Source organism: Malaya genurostris, chromosome 1, assembly GCF_030247185.1.
Source record: "Malaya genurostris strain Urasoe2022 chromosome 1, Malgen_1.1, whole genome shotgun sequence".
In the NCBI taxonomy this organism is placed as follows: Eukaryota; Metazoa; Arthropoda; class Insecta; order Diptera; family Culicidae; genus Malaya; species Malaya genurostris.
In genome coordinates this window covers 151734937-151759478 of record NC_080570.1, presented here as the reverse complement: position 1 = coordinate 151759478, position 24542 = coordinate 151734937, and the positions used below count along the sequence as shown (strand labels likewise).

Here is a 24542-nt window from a genome sequence, read left to right as displayed (position 1 = left end):
GACATCTTTGAGAAATCGTAGTACGAGTTAAATTGTTGGGTGCCTTCCGAATCGAAAATTGAATACCACTAAAACTGAAATAAGTTTATTTGGTTGTCGACTATTCAAATCAGCAAATCTTAGATGATTCTTAGATATCATTTGAATCTTAGATCGGTTCAGCCATCTACGAGGAAAATAAGTTACACAATTTTAATTTTGTTTCACATATCATCCTGTAGTTCCGGAACCAGAAGTCGGATCCAAACATAATTCAGGAACCTTGTTTAGGAGCATACGAATTTTCATATGAATCTGAGTTTGTAGAAAACGGTTGAGTCATCTTCGAAAATAAGGTAAAAAATTGAGTGAAATTATTTGTCACATACGCATTTGCTGATCTCGACGAACTGATTCAAATGGTATATGGGTGTTTTGTTCTTCCAGCATTTATTGCTGTAAGCAGTTTAAATCAATATAATTATGAAATTGTTCAGAATTCGGAAGTACTGCCATCTTTCCAATATGTCATATTCGAACGATTATGTTGCCAAAAACGAACCGTGCTAAAATTGGTCCGAGGCAAAATGTCATGAAAAATAATGCTGTTCACAGTCTTTTTGATACTTAAAAACTATGGTATGTAACAGTATTAAAAATCTTGTTTTACGTTGCTCCCAAGCGTTTCTTTGCCATACAGCGCTCAGAACTTCTACTGCTGGAATATGGGGGAAAAGTCGCTTACACAAAAAATTCGATATCTCCGTTAAAAATGGACGGATTTTAACAATCTATGGCTTGTTGGATAGCTATTACCGTGCGGAATCTAAGTCTGAAAACATATTCTGTTTTCAAGGTCAATTGTGACAGATATTGTCAAAAAACTGAAAATTTTGACATAAAACTTCGTATAACTTAAAAAGTAAACATCCGATCTCAAAACCATTCAATAGCGTTCTGGGTGACGGGGAGACCTTTCATTTGCGACTAGTTTGATCAAAATCGGTCCAGCCATCTCTGAGATCTCGACCTCTTAGTTGACAACACACATACAGACACACACACATATACACACACACACACACACACACACACAGCCATTTGCTCAGTTCGTCGAGCTGAATCGATTGGTATATGACATTCGGCCCTCCGGGCCTCGGAAAATTTTTCGAAAGTTTGAGCGAATTCTATACCTATTTTTTATATCGTTATAGGTAAAAGGTAAAAATGACAAGATAATTTTAATCAGTCCCCAACTATGAAAGCAGATTCGAAAAGACTGATAAGATGACGATTCGGCAAAGGCGGGACTGAGCGACTTCAGAAATGTGTAGCACACGTCTTGATTATGGCAAACCTCAAGACTGTGTCTTTTATGTTGAACGAATGAATTGTTGTATGCATCGTTGCTGCTCTGAAACTGTTAATTGTACAAAAATTCTGTCAAAAAAAACCGTAGAAAACAGAGACGGGGATGGGTGGATTTCTTTCATACAACCCACCTGGGTTCGATTCCCAACCCCAAACCATTGGGCCAGGGAGTTTTTCAGGCTCGAAGAGGTGAATGAGCTTAAGATTAAAACTTCTATAATCGAAACAAAAAAACTGAAATCGGGGTTTCTCAAAAAATATACATTGAAAAAAAGTCAAACTTCTTTTTCAAGCATTGAAAAATTTATCGAAAAATTGAATTAAAGAAAATGTGCCTTATTTTTTCAGTAAATAATTTTATTTTAAACCATAACTTAAAATCAACATTTGATGTTAATTTGATTAGTGTGATAAATGAAGAAAAAAGTTACCGCTTTTTCCTACCTCTACGTTCCAGAAGTATAACATAAAATACATCAAACATGGAACTTAAGTTCAAGTTTAAAATAATATTATTTTAAGAAAGTTTAGAGACATTATTTTTAAATTTCGATTTTTCCGTTGATTTTTGCTTTCTTTTAAAAAATTGGATTTTGTTCAGTGTATTTTTGTGTAGTTTGCGATCGATTTCTTGCAGATATATGGCAGAGATATTTCATAGACGAACCAATTTATATCTGAAAACTTCTTTAATAGAGTCTAAAAAGCAATATTTTTATTCATAATGACCTTCCTCCAAGCCCCCTTCCATTTTCGAGATACTTGGACTTAAAAATTCCAATTCCAAAGAATTTTTGGGAGACGGTTATAGCGTGATGGGTAAATCGATGCCTTTCACGCAGCCCGCCTGGGTTCGATTCCCAACCCTGCTCATAGGATCAGAAAGTTTTTCTGACCCGAAGAGGCGAATGACCTTAAGGTTAAAACCTCTACAATCGAAACAAAAAAACTCCAATTTTAGAAAAATAACGCCATTATTTCAGTTGTAACTTTTTCACTTTTCAATTCATATTAATCTAGTTGGCATTGGAAATTAGGTTTATTATTAATATATATTAATTATATTAATTTATAAGCTTTTTGCCTTTCTCATATAGAAAGGTTATGAATCACTGTGAAAACCGACATTTAAACCGAGGTCTGGAGGGTTTCGATTAAAATGTCAGTTCGTCGAGTACACAAAATGTCTGTATGTGTGTGTGTATGTATGTATGTGACATTTTTTTGCACTCACTTTTCTCAGAGATGGCTGAACCGATTTTCATGAACTAAGATTCAAATGAAAGGCCTTGTAACCCCGAACAAAGTTCCTGAATTTTATTCGAATCCGACTTCCGGGTCCGGAATTACAGGGTGATATGTGCAAAAAAATGAAAATAAGTGCACTTACTTTACTCAGAGACGGCTGAATCGATTCTCACAAACTTAGAATTAAATGAAAAGTACAATTGTCCTATAAAAAGTTCCTGAATTTTATTTTGATCCGATTACCAGTTCCGGAGTTACAGGGTGATTAGTTAAAATTAGTTAATTCCTATTTCAAATTACTTCCTTACTTTTCTCAGAGATGGCGTGACCAATTTTAACAAACTTAGATTCAAATGAAAGGTCTCATGGTCCCATACAAAACTTCCAAGTTTCATCCGGATCTGACTTCCGGTTCCGGAATTATATGGTGAAGTGTGTTGAAAATTGGATACCGTCACTTGAAGCGGAGAAACAGAAAACTTAATTTTCTGTTCTGTTCTAAAATTTCTTAACTTACCTCGAAACTATTCCAATCGGTAGCCATTGTCAATAGACAACCAAACAACTCGATTCCGGCTACGCTGGTTCTCGTTTTCTGATTCCGGAAGCACCGGAAATAAAAAGTAAAATAATTTTTAAACTTTCCTCAAAACTTTTCCAATCGGTAGTCATTGTCAGTCAGACGGTCAAACATAATTTTGCCTTTCCTTGTTCTTGGGTTTTTGATGAATGACCGAAGATTATAGCCATAGACTTAAAAATGGATCCCAGTCACTTTTCTCGAACCAACTTCGATTATACCGTACATTACACCCAGATTTCGGTTTCGGAAGTACCTTTTTTCGTTTCCTCAGAGCTGGCATAACCGACCTGAGTACTGTTTCACTCTGTAGGTTATACTAGTTTATGGACAAACCTCTTTGTTTTTTAAGAATCAAAGAAAATTATTTTTAAGAATACCACACAATTTATATAAAAGAATATGTGAGATATGAGAAAGGCATCTTTACACAACTAGGTGGATTAAAACAGGTTTTTTAAAATTAAATTTCCGGTTTATTTTTAAATTCGAAAAACAAAAAAAACACTCGACTTTTTATTCCGAGTACACTTTATGTACAGTTCCCAATCGATTTCGTATAATTTTTTATTCGATTTCATTTTTCTACAATTGACAGTTACCGAAAGAAATACGGCGCAATTCGAAAAGAATCTGTGTGTGTGTTTTTTTAAGCTCATGTCTAAATATCTATGAGTATTTTTTAATTTTGTATCATGAGCTTGAATTCTAGAAAATAACTGTAATTGTTTCAACTGTGACTAGTTTATTTCTTGAAAGACACGAGTCGCATAAAGGGGAGGCTATCCTGTAAACGGGGGTTCTAGCGTATATTTAAAAAAAAACTTTGAGTTGTCTAATATTTCATTTTTTGTAGCTATGATTTATTAGAAGAGGTTGCTACAGTGTAAATTGTATGCACAATATCAATTGTTTTTAAACAAATTTCACGAAAAAAATGAAAATTCTGCAAGTTTTATTAGTTTTTGTAAAAATGATTAAACAAGAAATCGTTTGGCGTTTCTGAGAGGACTCAAAAACAATCAAAAACATACAATATTAATGTTTCCAGAATCAATTCCTGAGGCTCTACAACGCAAACCGTTTACCTCGGCGTAAATTACATGTCTCACGTTGAGCAACCATATCTCAGGAACAACTTGGTATTTTTTACATAAATTCCAAATTGTGGCAGTTTCTAATTGAGAAATATATTTTCATAAAATTTACACTGTAGCAGTCTACAATAAACAACTAAAACTGCATAAAAATTGAATATTAGGCAGGTTTTGTGATGATTTTAAAAACAAGTTTAAAATAAAGATGTAAAAAATTGGGACGCGTTTTTACCATAATCATATTTTTCGATAAATTATTGGAGTTTCGAAAAAGCGTTTGACTTTCCTTCTCAATGTTTAATTTTTTTAGAGTATACAATCAATTTCGTACCACCTTTTTTACGATACGTGAGTCATGAGTCGAATTGGTCTCTCCATCCGTGCAAAACAGATGATTTGTCATACTGAAGACGCATGCAAAGTTAATCGAAATCCGAGCTAACCCATCCGGGTTTTGTTGCCTTTTTTTGCTGGTAATTTCTGAAATTGACCAACTTTGTTTGCTCTTCGTTTTTACGTCTTTGTAACGGGAGCGGGTCATTTCGCCGGAAGTCGTTTCGCTGAAAGGAACGTTTCACCGAAAGAGACATTTCTCCGAAAGGGCAATTTTGAATACATCATATTATTATTATTTTGTGTTATTATGCCTCCTGTGGCCCGTTGTGGTGATCGACGAGAGCGGCCCACAATGAACGGTGAAGAAGAGAAGAAAATAAAGCAGAAACGTAAATAATGTAACAAATAAGAGAAGGTCTGCGATCTACGAAGGGAATTAGAACTGGCAAAAAGTTTTACTAGTGTCCGGCAGATGATGAAGATACGGGAGAAGGGGGAACTACCCCGGGTTGGTGGTTCAAAGCATAGGACGCTGGTCATACAAGCCAGTTGTCGTATGTTCGAGCCCCGATCTGGAAGGATTCTTAGTGTCAGTAGGATCCATAGTACTAGCCATGCAATGATTCTGTGCACTAAGTCTGCGGCTGCGAAGTCTGTTCAAACAGAAAGGTCAAATTCCACAAAAGGAATGTAAATGCCAAGACTTTGACTTTGGGAACAACACAGGTACTAACAACAGGAAGATTTTGTTAGTTCCGAAGAAGATAATGGATTTTGAAACGAATAAGTGAGTAGTACAGAGATTTTAAGCAGTATACGTCTGTAAAATGTTCTGCCCTCTTTATTACAAATCGCAAGTTGCGAGAAGCTTCAGAAACAATACAGCTAATGTGTTGCTTGAATATCAGTTGCTTATCGAGAAAAGCACCAAGATTTTTATCACAGGTCGTTCTGGCTATCGCGGATCCTTCCAGAAAGTACTGAAAATAAAATGGTTCTTTTTTCTTCGAAAGCGTAATGGTCGAGGATTCAATTTCACCGAGTAAATTTACACCACTCGGCGAAGCTCAACAACTGTCGTTGTAGAAAATCTGAATCTTCTGGGCTTCGAATGTAATAGTAGATCTTAGCAAATGATAGACGAGGACCCTCTAGAGTAAAGTTGACGTCATTGGCGTACAGTAAAAATATTAAAGGCCCGAAATGGCTACCCTGCGGAATTCCTGACAATGCGATAAACTCATAGAAAATGTGTTCGCCGATTTTGGCTGCTAAACAGCGATCCATAAAATACGATTGCAACCATCGAGGAATGTTAGAACCGAATCCAAGGCTTTCGAATTTGGCAATTGTTATATCGTGGTTAATCCTATAGGACTTACTTACTATTATAGAATTGGTTTCACTTCTATGAGTACAAAGTCGGACAAAATTACTACGAATTCTTATTTTCATTTATCAATTATATTATTCAGTTTCATTAGGAGCCTGCAAATTACCACTCAATTTAGTCAATGCAGCAATTTTAGTCAATTTTTAATCATACTTTACCATTATTTACACGAATACATAGTTTAATAAAGATAAAGTAGTTTTCAATCTGAAGCATTAAAACATTATTGGTTTCCGCACCTCTCGTAAAAACACGCATTCATAATTCTGAAATAGTCGCTTTGCTAATCACTTGCTGGTTGAAAAGAAGCGACGCAGGAAGTGTGGAAACCATCTACACACTTCTTCATCATCAAACACCGCTTATTATGTAATGGTGATATTTCCAACCACTCATAAGAAGTGTATCGATAAGTAGTTAGCAACATTCAAATAGTTATTACTCTGAAAGGACTTAATTTTTTGCAGCGTGTTTTGCGGTGACATGTTTGTTTACATGTCAATAACAGCTGCACAATCGATTGGTTTCGGTACGGTTTATCGTTTCAATAATGAATCGAATTGATCCGAAAACGCGAAAGAAAATTCTGCACACTTAGTGCTCAGAAAGTGGTGCCACGTACAACGAAATTGCAAAACGGGTGAAAGTGCACCACACCAGTGTCAAAAATATTATCGAGAAGTTCGGTAAGACCCTTTCCATCAAGGATTCGCCCCGATCCCGCTGGAAAACGGGTCCCAGCCAGCCCGGCCGGGACTTAAAAGTGGTTGAGTACATCAGTAAAAACCCATCGGCGTCGACGCGGGATATGGACCAAGCAGTTCAACACCAGCATCGAGATGACTCAACGGATCATAGTTTGGAACTCCCTGAAAACGTACAAGAAACAAAGCGTGTCGAAAAAGTCCCTGGTACAGCAAGTACAGGCCAAAACAAGAGCGCGAATACTGTATAACCGGATTCTACAGAATAAAGACGGATGCACCTGATCGACGACGAAACCTACGCCAAGGGAGACTCTCGAGCGCTGCCCGAACCGCATTATTATACGAAATCGATGTTCCAGGACCTGGACGATGCTGACACCACGGTGGCGATGGAAAAGTTTGGGCAGAAGGTGTTTGTCTGGCAAGCAATTTGTACCTGTGGTTTGCGGTCGTCGATTTTCTTCACGAAGGGCACAATTCACGCCAAGGTGTACGAGGAAGAATGTTTGAAGAAGAGAATGCTGCCACTGTACAGAAATCATAAGGCTCCTCCTCTCTTCTGGTCGGATTTGGTTTCAGCCCACTACGCCAACTCCGTTTTACAGTGGTTGTCAAAAAATAATGTACAATTCGTGGAAAAGGACATCAACCCACCGAACTGCCCGGATCTTCGGCCAATTGAAAGGTATTGGGTAATTGTCAAGCGGCACTTTCGGAAGGAAGGTACAGTGTTCCAAAACATGCAGGAGTTAAAAAAAACTGGACAGCTACAACCGGGAAAGTCACAAAAGTAACTGTGCAGAATTTAATGAAGAATGTCAAGTCCAAAGCGCGAGCGTTTCACAGAAACTAGAATTTTCTTCAACATAATCAGTGAAATGCATAAAAATGTAATTTCTCTACAATATATCGAAAACTTATGTCAAAATATGTTTTTTTTCGCTTTTTTATTCAATAATCAATGTTGCTAACTACTTTTCGATACAGTCAGCTTTCACAGTCTCATGCTTTTGAAGTGTGAACTGGTAATCCTGATCTGCCCGGTTCGAATCCGATTCTGGCGCTACATATTGTGTTTTTTTTTTCAATTCCAAGTAAAATCGGGTGCAATTTCTTTTTTTATAATAAAAGTTATTTTTTGAAGTGCATGGTAAAATCTTACGCACCATAAAATGGGTAATAATAGTTGAAAAGTCCTACAGAATCTATAACAAATTTGGATATAATTTTTGATATTAACATGTCAACGTTTGATAGAATTTGGTTGTCACCTAGGCCAATTTTAGTTATTATCTATTATCCAGCCAAATTTGAAAAAAAAATTGTTATGTGAAATAAATATCGCGATTTGTTATACATTTGTTTCGAGCATCTGATCGGGTATATTTTTTTTTGCTGCCACTATTGCCACTATTGATTTGCCAGCTGATATTTACAGACTTTCGAGGATTTTACCGATAGTTTGAACATTTTTGACTGGTTGAATGCCAGCGATTAGTCTGCTAACTAGTTTTTCCAATTTTCTCGAATAAAAATCGGTGCGTGTTTGGTGTTTCCGTTGGTTATTCTTGTTATTCTTGATAGTCCGTTTTCAGTTGCAGTAAAATCCACTATAGTTCAAATCTAGTCTAGTTTGGAAGGATTCTTAGGATCAGTAGGATCCATAGTACTAGCCATGCAATGATTCTGTACACTAAGAATCGGCTGCGAAGTCTGTTGAAACAGAAAGGCCAAATTCCACAAAAGAAATGTAATGCCAAGACTTTGGTTTAGTCATTCGAACTGTAACTGTCTCGAGCAAGGCGTTCAACCGAGGAAAATCAATAAATGTTTCCATCGTAGCGGGGTGTCACTTGTGCTACCACCGGTCGTCGCCATCTTTTGTTTGCTCCCAGTCGCCACTAGTGCTCGAATTTTGGAACTTTGGAGCGTGGATGTTGGGTTCGGAAATTTAACTGATCCACCCAATCAAGGCATCTTGACTACAAAAGTGCTTCCAATAAATGTGTTATCCTTAAGGTTCTACTTACAATCTAAGGAAAATAGCCATTGCTGAAAAATGCAAAAAGCAGTTTTCTCCACTAATGCTAGACAAATCTTTGAAAGAAAAACATCAGTTTATAAGGGAAAATGTACTAAGTAAAGTAATATTTCTCTTTTGAATTTCCAATTGATGGTAGCGAAGAAAACTGCTTTTGTGTTTTGCGGGAATGACTGTTTTTCTAAGTTTGTAAATTGTCCCTTATTAAGACCAACTTAATCGAAATAGGATCGTTACCTTAGAATATTTTCCTCCTACTTGATTCCGTCGCTACTGAATAATAGTGTCTTTCTACTTTTCCATTGGGTGTTTGTGTGGACGTGTCTGTGAATGTGCCAGCAGACTTTCCTGGGTGTCTATCCGCACTCTTCTTGGGTGCTACTTTATGGAAAGTCTGGCCGCTTGAAACCAAACCGAGTTCGGGTCTCGTTTGTGGGTAGTGTGGATTGGGTTCGAAAGTTGGAATAATTAAAAACTTAATCGGAACTGTAAACTGTCTTGGCCGTGATGGCGACTGCTTATTAGTAGTAGGTGACGAAAGTGAGAAAGCGTTGGCTGATTAGCTTTTTTTAGTTTCATCTTCCACTTATGAGTGCATAGCAGTTCAAAATGAACTGCAAGGGCAACTTAGTAGTACTTATACTTGAACCGGTAAATCGTTTTTTTTTGCGAATTTTTGAACCCATTGTATCAAACTTCAAAGCGTTTATCTTTTTTTCCAGGTTTGCACCGTCCTGCCGCAGCACTGGCGCTCGAACAAAACCCTCCCGATGGCCTTCAAAGTGGTCGCCCTGGGTGACGTCGGCGACGGCACGATGGTCACGGTGATGGCTGGCAACGATGACAATTTCTGCGGCGAACTGCGGAACAGCACGGCCATCATGAAGAACCAGGTGGCCAAATTCAACGATCTGCGCTTCGTCGGTCGTAGTGGCAGGGGTAAGTGTAAGTGTACTTTCTACATTGCATGCATCACCGGAAAGGGATTACTACAGCCAGCGTCTTGGTATCCTCGAAAATATTTCGGTTTTTTTTTAAAGATTTGGTTAAAAACGGGGTTTTGCTTCGCGGCAAAGGGAGAAGCGAAAGCAACAACCAAAAAAAAAGCAAGTTTCATTTAAATTTATCGTTTCGCAGATTCCAACAAGGATTATCACTTTCATTATTACTCCCATTACAAAGTTCCACTTTAAAATCGTGGCCCCTTTTATATTTGCATTTTTTTGTCTTTCGACCAGCATCTCATTTAAATCTGCCTGACTTTCCCCGCCGACGGCACTCAACAAGGGATTATAAATTGTAAACAGTAGCTTCGTTTGTGTGTTTTCTCTGTGTTTTTTTCTTGTTTTTGATCGGCCGCCTGTGAAGCGTTCTTAATTTTAATTTCCGGGAATTAAAACTTTTTTTCTTACTTCGCGTAGTCAACCATGAAAAGAACATTGCGTCTTCTTTCCTTGTTTTGTTTTCGGGTTTTTTCGGCGGGGGTGAGCGAAAGGAAAATGAGCAACTTCTTCGCGGCAATTAGACAATGAGTAATAAGTAGCTGGTCCGGATCGGGGCGGTATTTTTTTTTTTTTTTTGGTTGTCGGTTCGATTTGCATACGATTTTTCCGGGGATGGTCTGTGCGGCGGGCGACTGTGGCAGTGGGAGATAATTTCAATTTTAATTATTTTCTCCTTCACGGTCGTTTGGATTTGGGCTGTAACGGTAGATTAGGAGGAACCCTCTGCAGGTGAGTGTGTTTTGCCCCGCACTCTTGGGAGTTCTTCGGAGGTAGTAGTTTTCCAAAATGTCAGAATCCCTTCCGAAGAACTACACTGTGATGGATGTAGACAAACACCGGATAAATTTGTATCCGTCTCCGGTGTCAACCGAAGACGGAGATGTTTTGGTGATGGCACAAACACACACACACTCGAAGGAAGGAGCGCTTCAAGGAATCTAATAATTCTTCACTAATGAGTAGTTTAGGAGAGGCGATACGGCGATTACGGCTCTTATGGATCGTCGGCTGCCGTTTCGGGATTAGGTTTCCAGTCGCTTGACACGTCGGAAGCTCAACCACCATACCAGTGTCGCAACCGGATTCTTTGTGTTGGGAATTATAAATTACCCTTAAATTTGAGTCCCGCACTGCGTGTCTTCCCAAAGTGCCTGAGCAGTAAAATGAGCAAATATGTAAATAAGACACCGACCGCTTCTGTGTTTGATGCCGACGGTGGGTTCCATCCGGCGGCAATTCTTCGTTGTCTGATGTATTTGAGAAGTTGTTTGAACGGAGACACCTTGTTTTACTGATGAGTTGAGTTTTTATTTGTTGGGGATGGAATGCGTTGCTGGTGTGGCGAAATGTACGAGACATTCAAGGTGCTAGAATTGTTGTCATTACCTCCAATCGAATTCGATACATTTTTTTTGTTTTACACATTAAAAATTCGAATAGATTTCAAAATAAAATAGTCACTGGTTTCTAAATTTCGAAACATTAACAGACCGTAACCACACAGTAAAAATATTTGAATGTTAATTGTAACAGGAGACCTTTGTTTATAAAGGGTAATTTTTTGCTGGTATCTTTTTGGCAACACTGTTTTTGATATATCACGCGCGAATCATGTCTTGTGTCATTGTCAAAATTGTTCATTTTGGTCTATAATTCAATCATGAAGCGCTACAGTGTGATGATGGACGATTTTGTTTACCCAAAATGGAAGAATTAGAAATGCGTGACATGTGGTTTCAACAAGACGGTGCCACATCCCACACGGCACGCGAAACAATAACCATATTGAGAGCGGCCTTATGTGAACAGTTTATCTCACGTTTTGGGTCCGTCAATTGGCCGTCTAGATCGTGTGATCTAACGGACTTTGAACTATTTCTTGAAGGGCCATGTTAAGGCTCATATCTACAAGAATAAATCAGTAACGACTGACGCACTGGTCTGGTAGCCAATATTGAAGCTTTATTCGTAAAATACCGACCGATATGTTGGAGAGAGTGTGCCAAAATTTGATCTAGTGCGAAATGTGAAACTGCGGCCAACATTTGCAACATCTTCCACAAACATTTAATTATATTGATCGTTCTATCGATTCCAATAAAGATTTCATATTTTTTTCAAATTTTTTGTGTTTTTTATGAAAATCAAATCCTATATCTCTTAGAAAATCTCCCTTTTTTTTCGAAAAGTCTTAAAATGTTAAACGTGTACTATTCATGCCACCATTTCTGGTGTTATTTTGATTCTGTAGTCATTGGCCTTCCTGTGCGTACAGCAAACAATGCCCCGCAGTGTACATTTCACACAGTTTTATAGTAGACCCACACTATCCTTTTAGACCCATACTATACAGAAAAAAATCTCTTTATTTTTCCACCTAGTAGAATGACATTCACTTTCTTATGCCGTTTAAATAGTCTCATTGTGAGTCTATCAAATAACCCAATAACGGGTGTTTTTTGGTAGGTCTTTTTTTTAATTGGGATTACTCTGTTGTCGGAAAGTTGTTTGGACAGTTTAAAGAGATGTTTCCACTCAGTATTGTCCGGCAAATCATCATCAATAGATTAACTCCACCAACAACGTTTCCAAATTGTGAAAATTTATTTTCTAAATCAATGTTCAATTAAAACTCTTTATAGCGCAAAATTCTTTTCAATGATGAGGCGCATTTTTGGTCGAAAGGATACAGCAACAAAAAAAAATTTCGTATTTGGAGCAAAGAATTACCGATGCTTCCCGATAAATGTACTGTTTAGTGCGGTATATGGGCTGGTGAAATCATCGGTCCTTATTTCTTTAAAAACGGGTTAAGACGACACGTTACCGTGATTGGAAATCGATACAGAACCATGATCAATGATTTTTTGTTGCCAAAGCTTCAAGATATGGATGTGGACGACCACTTGTCATACTGCGGCCGAAACAATCGACTTATTGAAAGAACATTCCAACGACAACATTATTTCGAGAAACAAATCGGTAATTTGGCCTCCATTTTCGCGAGATTTGAAGCCAATATTCAACGTGTCGTTGCTGAAATACGCCCTCAAATGCTTGAAGAAGTGGTCGAAAATAGGGCCTCCAGAATGAACTTTGTGAAAAATAGTCGTGGCGGCGATATGCCCGAAATCATATTTAAATGTTAAATGCCAAGAAATTATCCACCACAAAAAAATTAGCCTTTTCATAAATTGGCATGTGTTTTATTTAAATTTCAAATCAGCCAACTCTTAAAATCGATTCAGGCATCTCCGAGAAATTTAGGCGAATTGAGAAACACTGCGATTTGTCGGTTACGTCACATATAACATTAAATCACCCGATCCGGAGATGTTCGCCTTCACCTCTCCAAGTTTGATCAATGGCTACATTGTAGCTAGGCTTATGGAAAATCAGTGATCTCCGAAAAAATCGAGTCGTTTAAATAAGTGCGGTTAGTCGGATACGTCACTTATACTATTTTATCTCCAAGAATCAGAAGTGACCTTGTGGAAATCGGTTCAACCATCCCCGCGGAAATAGAATGGTAAATGTGGTTTGTCGGTTATGTCATTTATGTCGTTATATCTCCGGAACCAGGAGTGACAGCTATTTCATCTTCGACCTTGACCAATAGCGCAATAATAGTTGTCAAACGAGCCGATGTTTGTGGAAATCGATTCATCCATTTCTCAAAAAATTGTGCGGTGAATAAAACAATGCGTTTTGATTTTGTTTTCTCTCGACAGTCGGTTACATCACTTATACCATTATATGTCCGAAAGTGTCAGCCATTCTATCTTCGAACTTGGTCAATTACTGAAACGTAGCTTTTGAACGAGTTTATGATTGTTTGGAGCGCGAAAATTAAGACATTTTTTTAATTTCGTTGAACTGAGTCGAATGGTATATAACAATAGGGAAGTCTCCGGAGCTCCAATCGAAAGTCGGACTTTCCTGCAATTCTATATCATTTCAATAGATACTGGCAAAATATTTCAAAATTTATTGCGACGGATTTCTTATGCATAGGGGAAAGTAGGGAATTTCGACACATTAGGCTTATCTGTCATTATCTGACATCAATCTATACGAAACATCTGTCATTCGTTTTATTACAGCTTCATCTCATTTTTTCGAGCCATTAGGACATGTTTTGTGCTTCCTGCTATATTCGAGTTTTTTTTGTGATTCCCAAAATGTTTTTGTGGTTTTATAACTAAAGTACATTTACGTAAAACCATGCAGGTGAACAACTCTAAAATATATATCACCCTGAAAAAAAATGTTCACATGACAATTGGTTCCCTGACTCATGAGCTAGGTATTTTATAGAACATAGTATTTGGAGAATGTCGAACCATTACATAGTTCTATGCTCTCCAAAGATTTTTTTTCTTCTGAATTGTTTTGCATGTGAAATAACGATCAATTATGTACGGGAAAATAATCAAGTGGTTAGTTACAAGCTTTTTGAAATATTTTGTAAGATAATTTATTGCCACCACTAAGGTATATAAAAAATTTCTACGGCCTCCGGTTTTCGATTTTCCTCCGATCCAATCTTCCTGACTGTTTGAAAACATTCTGCGAACACTTTTATTATGTTTGTGTCAGTTTATTTGGCAATATACAACAAAAATTTTTCAAAAATCACGCACCATAAATTTGCAAATTTGGCGTGGGAGTAGTTCGGAAGTTTCTCGATGCACGAGCAGAAATCTTATGCGTTGAATTTTTTTTTATGCCATTCTCACAACTGCAGAGTGAAAATTAAATACATCAAGTTTAAATCGTCCAATTTTTTATCATTTGCCCACAAGCCGACTCCCGAATGGTCAAACGTGATCCGAAATCGATCATGTTTTTCTATTTGGTCGACAGTTTCCTAATGTTACCGAGGTAAGGACCTTTCGAGGATTGAACGTCGATTACAATCCAATGCTATGTAACGTATTAGAAGGAAGATTACCAGAATCGGTCGTTTTATCGTTCCGAGAGACCGAAACAGAGCGTTTTAAACAATAACCTAGAGGTGCCATGTAGATGATGTACGGTGGATGCGACTTAGCGTTATTGTGATGCAAAACTACCCTGTAGCGAAAAAAAAATCGCATAACTCATAACTCAGAAATTTGCATTAAAAATTCGGATAGAAACGCAAAACAAAGGAAACTAATTATTGTTGCCAGATGTTTTGAAAAAACAGTAACCATCGAGATCTCTAAAAAAATTCATTTCAGACATCGACTCTGGGACTTGAAAAAAAAATTTCGAAGATCTTTGTGATGCCAAATACTTTGGAAATACTCGAAACGTCTGGATCTGGTGTTATCTCGAATACATTAGAGAGACGTTTTTTTTTAGATAATACTACATCTAAATGTTTCGTGTATTGCTACGATGAAACAAGAAAACCCCATAACTTGGAAAAAAAATAATTCCGCATAAAAAAATCCGTATAACTTTTGAGATTCGCACAGAAAACCGATTAACTTTACAAATTCGCATAAAAATTCCATATGAGAAAATGACGCTTTAAAAGAGCCTTCGCTTCTATGGCTCGCCCTGCACAATAAACCGCTCATCAAAGAATAATATAACGTTGTGAACAATAGGATGATTTTGAAATGAGTAAACCTGGTGAAAAAAGGCACCGGTCAACGCAAAAGAATTTAATTTCTGTGCTCTTCAAGCAGAGTAAAATTAGCAACGAGAAGGCAAAGCATGAAAATTTGAAGTAAAATATATCAGTTTACATGAAGCAGTACGTGTACATAAACTTTCTCCAAGTCACTAGCGATAAATTTGTTGGGAAAATCATATTCCAGTATGCCGTGATTCTGTCAAAAGAAATAGAAGTATGGCATGCCCGTGTTTGTTACACTTACGCTTAAAGAAAGCTTTACCTTCTTACGTGACTTTCGTCTCGGACAGAAGGCTCCCATGTGAATCACTGGTCACTTAGGACAATCAGCTGACTAAATTTAAATATTATTGTCATAAAGCTGTTCACTACGATAAGTCCGGAGAAAGTCGAATATGTACCTTAGGGTGCCAATATTTAAGGGCCATCTCTAATTTCGTTGAGTGGTAGTGTTCGAAAGTTTAAGCACCTCAAACAAAGTCCCTATGAGCTAAATCGGACATGGGTAAGGGGTGCCGCCCGGAGTTAAAAATTTGATAGTTTCAAAGTTATGCGGTTTTCTCATTTCGTCTTAGAAATGCCCGAAGCCTTTCATTTGAGCCTAAATTCGAGAAAATCGGTGTAGCTCTCTATGAGAAAAATGGGTGACTAGATTTGATACATACTCTCTCACGAGCTGAGTGGAATGGTATATGGCTAGCTTCTATCTCGAAAAAACAATTTTTTATGGAAAGATATTGAGATTGGATTTTTTTTCCGAAATCGAAAATTTGTTTTTGATGCCAAAAGACTTAGAATTGCATGAAACGTCAAGATTTTGTGTCATAACGAAAATAAATTTTTTTTTTAAATAAATTTCTTTGAGATTTCTAAAACCAAAAAAATTCTGATGCCAAAAGTATTAGAAATACTTGAAAAGGCGAGATTTAGTGTCATACGTAAATAATTTTTTTTTAAACCTGGACTGAGACTCGAATCGACTTTTTTTTAGAGATAACAGAAAGTCATATAGCGTTCCACTCAGCTCGTGCAAGAGTATGTATCAAATCATTTCACTCATTTTTCTCAGAGATAGCTACACCGATTTTCACAAATTTAGGCTCAAATAAAATGCTTCAGACATTTCTAAGACGAAATAAGAAATAACTTTGAAAAATCGCATTAAAAAATGGCGGGTGGGTAATGTTAGAGACATAACTGGATGTCGTGAATACGAAAACAACTGACATGTTCCTTAACACTTCCGAATATCAATTAGTTGATCAATTGTATGAATTATGCAAGCATTCCCCTTCTTCACATTTTTCGCAAAACCAAAGAAGGCTTCACTTGATCTCGATTACTGTGAATTTCACACAGCGAAAAGTGCACAAAACTAATCAAACTGTTCTAGATTTGCACTAAACTGAGAATATTTACCTTCGATTTGCGAAGAAGAAATCCTAATAGTTTTTTAGAAAACTTTTAGAGCCATTAGAACTGCTGATTTTGTGTGATGCTCCCCACCGTTGTCTTCTTTTCGTTGTGGCGATAGAATCCAAACTGATCTAATATTTGTTCTTTTTACGTGATTTCGTTTGCTTTTTCACTGATGGGCGGTCCTAACGGGAACAAAAATAGTCGCATACAGAACTTTAATGTCGATTATTTCATTTCGGATTTGCATTTCATTCTGATTGGCTGGTGTTGACATGGGTCAAATGAGACCAACTTTTCAATACTTCAATGCTGTTGCCATACACGTTTAAGTTGAGAAATTTCGATTCTATTGGTAGTTAGATTATATAAATCCTTTCACAGATCACTGAGCTATGAGCTTTAAAAATACGAGAAAGGCAAACGCGCCTTATGAATTATCCTCTTTGATACTCGTTTATACCAAACATTTCAGAAAAGTTTAATTTTGAATTATTTGAGATTATGTCACACAACTGAAAATTTTATCATAAAATTGTGATCATATTTCCGATGGCATGTAGCAAAAATTATGTTGATTCAAGAGATATTCACAATCGAAAACTTATCACTCTCTCAGAGGGTACATTTTGAAAAGGTGCCCCATAGTAAAGTAAGTCGTATTCACAACAAAAAACTCGTATCATAAAACCGTAGAAAACCCGCATGGGGAGAAACTTGAGTGTAAATTTACTCATAGCGATCTGAAAACAAAATATGAAGGAGTTTTCGTACACAAATACATTCTTGTATCCTGAAAATGCAATTGAATTTCGAGCCTGTTTATTTCATGAACTCATGTCCGGTTTCTGAATTCTATAAATCGGTTCTATTCTGGAACTATTAATATATTCCCAAAGAACTATACGAAATTGTCCTACTATGCAAATCTAGCATTTCGGTTGGTTCAGGTCTAAGGCTCAGTCTCAGTAGCAGTTCAGTTCAGTCAATAATTCAGTTCTGGTCGTTTGCATTGGCACAAAATACAACGGAAAGTGGACAACGATTGGGAACATTATCCAAAATAAGCCCTTCTAATGGCTCAAAATGTTATTTAAGGAACCTATAAAGATGGCTCCTTTGCAAATCGGAGATGGAAACCATCAGTTTAGTACAAATCTAGAATAATTTGATAAGCTTTGTGCAAAATTCGCATCAAACGAGTTCGAATAAAGCCAGCATATGACTGCTTCGGGTTCGAAAAAAATGCTTCGAATAGTGTTTAATATCGCAGAAAATTCCACAATTTGGTATTTCTGAATGCCTATAATTGTATAATCTGACAGACACTAAAAATTCCTCCAGGTCGCGACTCGAACACATGCCAATCGACTTGCGAGACGAATGAGTTATATAAGATTATCTCAGAAAAAAATTACCCTTTTTCAAATGTGGTGTTGCCTTCAGCAAAAAAATTCAAAACCTGACACAAAACACGTCAATAAATCCAAGATTAAAGTTTACCATTCTGTTTGCAAGTACCCCCTCGGAATGAACTTTCGAAATAAATGGCGGGAACCCTTTTTATTGTTCTGTGTGCTCTCTCTTCCCCGTCGCTGGAATCGGTGGTTGCAACGGTTGATTTGATTTTTCTACTCTCCCGAACCATAAATTTTCGCCCCCGCAACCTCTCCCGGACACGGACACATTGACCGTAGACGTGAAAGAATTTCGGACAGTGTTTTTCGTTTTACTTTTTTTTTTTACATTAGAACCCATTCATTCACTGATTCAATTCCCAAACAAATGCCACTGCAGCAGAATGCTGTTCTGCTTGTCTTCCTGCGAATGATTCGCTAGCACTTTTTTTTTGCTCTACTTTTATTTTCGCTCCCGAAATGAACAAAAATGTAATTAAGGCTTTCGGTTGTCACTGCCAGCGCAAGACAATAGTCGGAAAATTTAAAACCTCGACCAATCTCAATCCGTTCATGCTTGAAAGGATCCACGCCGTTTTAATGTTTTTTTTTTGGTTCGTTTTCGTCCGCATCGAATCTTCCACTCATTCGCGTGCCTAATGGGCTGTGGAAAGAAAGTGAAAATCGTCGTCCCCCTTCCGCTGCGAATGGGTTGAGATTTTTGCTTCTGGATGTTTTTTTTCTCCGTTTTTCTTATTTTGTTTCTGAAGCAGCTGTCGCCCCCCCCCCCCCCCCCCCCCCCCCCACAGCAAATCATTCAACCCATTCGGAAGGAAATTTAGTTCCACATCAGCCAAAGCGAGCAGCAAATCCTCGACACGTTAGAGTAAGCTAAATAATTAATTAAAGGAAAGCATTCCCGAATCCATCACCAAACCGGAGCCGAAGGAACCGGTACCCGGGCAAGAAAAATGTCTTGAAGATTTTGGAGAGCACACTTGATGAGGGATCTGCACATGTGCCGGGATGAGCCGTCATTATCGCATCATATTAATGTTTAATCAACTCACATCAATCTCGCTTCTCCACACCAGACGAGCTGCGGATGCGGATGAAGCTGATGCTAGTGAAAGCAGATGTTAAATGAAGCAGGATTATTTACGATGGTGCCGTTGGAGCGAAGCTAAACTCTAGAAAGAATATTCGATGAGGATAAAGACGGATCGGAAGATGCCTGTTGCCACATGTAAAATGGATGACCAAACATGTTTCATTAGACGTCGCGACGCAAACGAAATGGTGTAGAGTAGAGTCCGAATTTAAATAGAATTCGAATAGAACTGCTATGCTGCCACAGCAGCTTAATTTGAACTGCTAGGCACGTGACGAGTCGAAGACGAAACTTTATTAAAAGTCGAAAAAAGTCGAATTCACGTTTCAAAAACAAATGAAAATAGCCTTTGCTAATCAACACTCGACAACCTTTTTGCGGAACATCCTTCCGGACGAGCGATATCCTCTCGTGAAAAGGAACACAGCTCGGGAGTTATGTGCTTTATCTAAGGACTAATGTATAATGTCCATTAAAATTCATAGAACAACTTCTAATTTATCTTCTCGCCGGCATCCGCACCGGGCGCGGCTTCAAAAGGTGGGAGCCTGTTTCGTTCACCGACGGAAGGATATCCGTTTTTACCTGCACCAACAGCTCGGGACTGGATGAACGGTTTTTCCGAAACGGACGACGACGACAAAGGCACCAAACGAAACGGCGAACAGTGTGCGGGTTTATTTAACCTCTTAATTTCGGACGAGGATTCATCCGCAAATAAACATAATTAATATCCTCTCCGGAAATTGTCGGGTGTATCTTCAAAGTTTGCCACTTACTGGCAACCGTTTCACGAAAGGAAAGCACACGTTGAAAATTGGCTCACGTACCCTTTTCAATTGAACACAACATTCAGGCTCAAGAGCAGAACACGACAGTAAAACTTTCGGCCATTGAATTGGTAAGTTCTTGCCAGTTGCCAAACAAGCCATGACTCCTCCGATCAACGCAGCAAATCCGGTACTGCTCTCATGTAGCATCTGTTCCACTCTTTGAAGTTAGCTAAAATCCTATAAGTTTTCAACCCTTCTCCGATGCGAAGAAAAGAACATTCTACTTTTTCCTAACATTATACAAATTACGTATATTAAAATCAACCTTCAAAGAATCCCCATTCCAATCTCGGGAACCGAAGAAAAAGGTCCCCTTTTGAAGCGGGAGCGAAAACTAATCCTGCTGTCTTGGCATTATTCACACATCACCCATTTCGGGAGGATATCCTTTCATATGAATTTAGAACCGGGTTACTTACGTTCTAACGGGCTACCATATTTCAAATAGGTGATGTCAGATGAGAGCACTTGAGTTACCTGAAGAAATAAGTTAGGATTTGGCGTAGGAGGAAGAATAAAGGTGTCAGACAAACTCCGGTCCTGCGGGTATTATCAATTTACTGATGTGTAATGTGTAAAGGCAAATCTCGATTCTTACATATGTTGACAGCAATGCTAATTTCATTAGCTGAGTTTGCCTAGAAAAAATGAAAGGAAATTTTGTTCCATTTAATCTAACTCAACAATAGTCGGAACTCTGAGTCGGGTCTGAGCTGAATTTTGACTAGAAATTCATACCAAAATTAACCAGAGTCTTCAACAAACGTAGCGTTCCGAAAAAATGTAAGTAGAATTTTGAATTGATTAGAAACTAAACAGCACCGAACATGCCCGGCAGTACACTATTGGCCAGAGTGATTTGGCACCATTCAAAAAATTGCATGCGAGCTGTTCGGATTTTCACGATGCGCGAGCAGAATTTTGGCATCTTGTTTTTCTTAAGACCGGGTTCCTACAAACAATATTTAAAACATCGGAATTGTTCTGTAAATTGCTAGAAAATACTCTCAGAAATGATATAGAACTGGTCCCGAAGGTACGCGCGACCAAGAAGTTGGTGAAAAAAGAGGATTATTTAAAATAGCTATTGACAATAAAAAATGCAAAAAATAGGTCGAAAATCGAAAAATGTGACCATTTGTTTTCTCTCGGTGGAAATTTTTAATTCTAATTCCATAAAGAATATGAAACTGTTTTGCTAGAAGAATGGGTAGAACTTATTCGTAAATATTTCGATTTTAACTAAACGTAACAACATAAACGATGGTTTTGAGGTAGTCTCGGACGAAACGAGTAGTCACCTTCCTGTGGTATAAAGCCTCAAACGCTTAGAGGTTGCGCTATCAATCACTTTTAAAGTGATTTTTTTCTTTTTTTCAATCATTTGAATTGGGTTTTGGAACTGAATTCTAAAACTGAATTTCGGAACCAAATTCCACCTGAATTTATAGCTTAATTTTGACTTTAGAATGTAATTTTGTAATTTGGTTTCAGAATTTAGTTCCAGAATACGGGTTCAAAAGTTTAAACTTAGGCTTCGAAACAGAATCCTAACTGTAGATTGTGGAGCTAGTTTCATGGAACTGATTTTTTTACAAGATTTGGAATAAAATATAGTGCCTTAAATTTAGGTTAGAATTCTCATTTTGGAACAAAAATTCACAATTCCGAAACAAAGTTTTTGATATGAATTCTAGATCTGGATTCTGAAACAAGATTTTAGCTCTGAACCATAGTCTTGAAACTGACTTCAGAACATGAATTTCACTCCTGATTTCAGTTTCTGAGCTCATTACCCTTACTCGGGTTAAGCATACTGGAAATGAACTCGGGAACTCGGGTTCTGGAACAAGATTTAGGAGCTGGATTCAATGCTTCAAGTATTCTGTTCTAGAATTAAATTTGGATGCTGAATTGTGAAAATGAGTTCAGTTCCTGAATTCTACAACAAAATTAATGAACTGAATTCGGAGCTAGTCCCATGTTGCGAATTCAGTTCCAGTCATACTTCAAAATAGGTGATCCGTTAAAATTCTTGAAGTGAAACAGTAAAAGCTGTACAATTCACACAACTAATCAACCAATATGAACGATTTATTAATTTATTAATTTATTAACGATTCGAGTCCTGTCTCTGAGCGTATCATTTTCCAAAAAATCATCTTTTCCGTTAAGCTTTTCATTCATTTGGCTTCTCTAATATAACACATGGATCAATAAGTCCCGAGACTAACAATGGAAACAACATTTTTTTTGCAAAATTTTTTTTTATTCATCAACATAATAACCTTTTAGGGTGATACAATGGTTCCAACGTTTTTCCAATTTTTCAATACCATGTTTATAAAAAAATTTATCTTTCGCTTCAAAATAAGCTTCAGTTTCAGCGATGACCTCCTCATTTGAGCCAAATCTTTTTCCATGGAGCATTTTTTTAAGATCAGCAAAGAGCCAGTAGTCACTGGGGGCTAAATCTGGCGAGTATGGGGGGTGAGGAAGCTGATCAAAGCCCATTTCGTTCAATTTCGACATTGTTTTCATCGACTTGTTTTTGTTCCATCGAAAGCAATCGCGGCACCAACATGGAAAAAAACCTTTTTCATGCTCAATTTTTCATGAAGGATAGTAAATACACTTCCATCTGATATCTGTGTCATCTCACCAATCTCACGGAGCTTCACTTTACGATCTTTCGTTATAATTTTTGTCACTTCACTCACATTTTCCGGTGTAACGGCTTCCACAGGTCCACCCGAGCGTTCCGCGTCATTTGTGTCGGTACGACCACGTTTAAACTCGGCGAACCACCGACAAATCGTTGCTTTTGATGGACAAGATCCGGATAACATTTTTCAATCCATTGTTTCGCTTGCACGGTGTTTTTACCCATTAAAAAAACAATGTTTTATCAAAACACGAAACTCGGTTTTTTCCATTTTTTAAACAAACTACAAAACGACTTTACTCCAACCTCGATAACTCAGCTGTTTCTGGTTGGATCGACTTAAAATTTTGACCTGTTTCAAGCAAAGGTTAGTACTCTAGAAAGACGTGGTTACTGGTTTACTACGAGCGCCATCTCTGCTTTAGTCTTGGGACTTATTGATCCATGTGTTTCGTTTCCAATCAGTCATTGCTAAAACTGAACCCAATATGAACGATTATTGATATTAGAAGGCGTGAAAGAAGCATGTTTGTTTTGTTCGTACCTTCCTCCAGTTATGTCTCTGACATTACCCTCCCGCCTTTTCATTAATTCCACAAAATCGTCGATCGCTTCCAAGCATAGATCCTCACCGCCAGCAAGTCGAACCTGTTTCCAACTGTGAATGGACTGACGTGAATCCATGATAATTCAGATGATTAGAGAAACAGTTTCATCAGTTTGCATACTTGGCCTACCATTCCGCTCATTGTCAAGAACATTTGTCCATCCTTTTTTTGAAATCACGACATCAATCTTTACTTCACCGTTTACTGTAGGTCAGTCCTTAATTTGGGCTCACTTCTCGATGAATTTCATGCATTATCTGCCATACAAAATTCCCATCACAGCGCTAACTTCACAGCTGCCGAGAGCAATGCCTATCGCGGACATTGTTTACTGTACGCACAGATAGGCAAATGACTGCTGAATCGAAATAACACCTGAAATAGATGTACGAGTAATCGCTGTAGCGGAACGAATAAAAATTTCCATAAAAGTTTCTACATGAAATTGATTGATACTGTACAAACAAGTGAATTGTATTTAGACAAAATAGTTGATTTACTATAGTGCCATATTAAAATCATCCGAAAGCTCTATCTAACAGATAAAGAACGTGTATTAAGTATTCTATAGATTATATCAAACCATTTTAAATTACCAAAAAAAGGTTCACAGGCTTTACGCGCGTCCTAATTGATTATTATTTCCACTATATTATAACTTTTTACTACGAAAAATTATTTATTGATTATATTGGATGATCTGGGCAGCCGGCTACCGAGAAAAAACTTTTAAAAGAATAACTTACAGTTTTTATCTTGTGATCAAAAATGTGTCTTTATTATATCGGTTCCTTAGTTTATACTCTATCCTCTCTTAGTCTAGCTAATAAATTTTATTTACTTTTTACAATTGGTGAGAATCTAGGGGGGAGGAGTTAGAACGCGCAGTGTAAGTCAAGTTTAACCAATGGGATTAGTTGCATCGGGTCGGCCATTGTATTGTAACTTTGTGAGTAAGAGCGGAAGCTTCTTGATGAGAGTGAGCGGGTGTGATACGGAGAGGAGCGGGCGATAGCATGTTGGGTTATTCTCGTGAGTGTCCGTTTGAGTTAGTGTGCGTTCGTGAGTTACTGTTATTCTAGGTCGTGCCGGTTGGTATTCAATTGTGGGCATGAGGGGTGTCAAGA

General features: G+C 37.7%; 1 protein-coding gene across 5 annotated transcripts in view; it reads left to right on the top strand.

The window, feature by feature from the left end:
- The window catches only part of LOC131426192 (uncharacterized), a 124123-nt gene that overhangs the window by 9885 nt on the left and 89696 nt on the right, over positions 1–24542 (top strand). For 4 of the 5 annotated variants that reach the window (XM_058588732.1, XM_058588730.1, XM_058588731.1 and 1 more), the window contains one exon: positions 9475–9697. In XM_058588732.1, the coding sequence (XP_058444715.1) occupies positions 9475–9697 (223 nt within the window). The remainder of the gene's footprint in view (positions 1–9474; positions 9698–24542) is intronic. The other variant, XM_058588734.1, reaches the window with a different exon arrangement.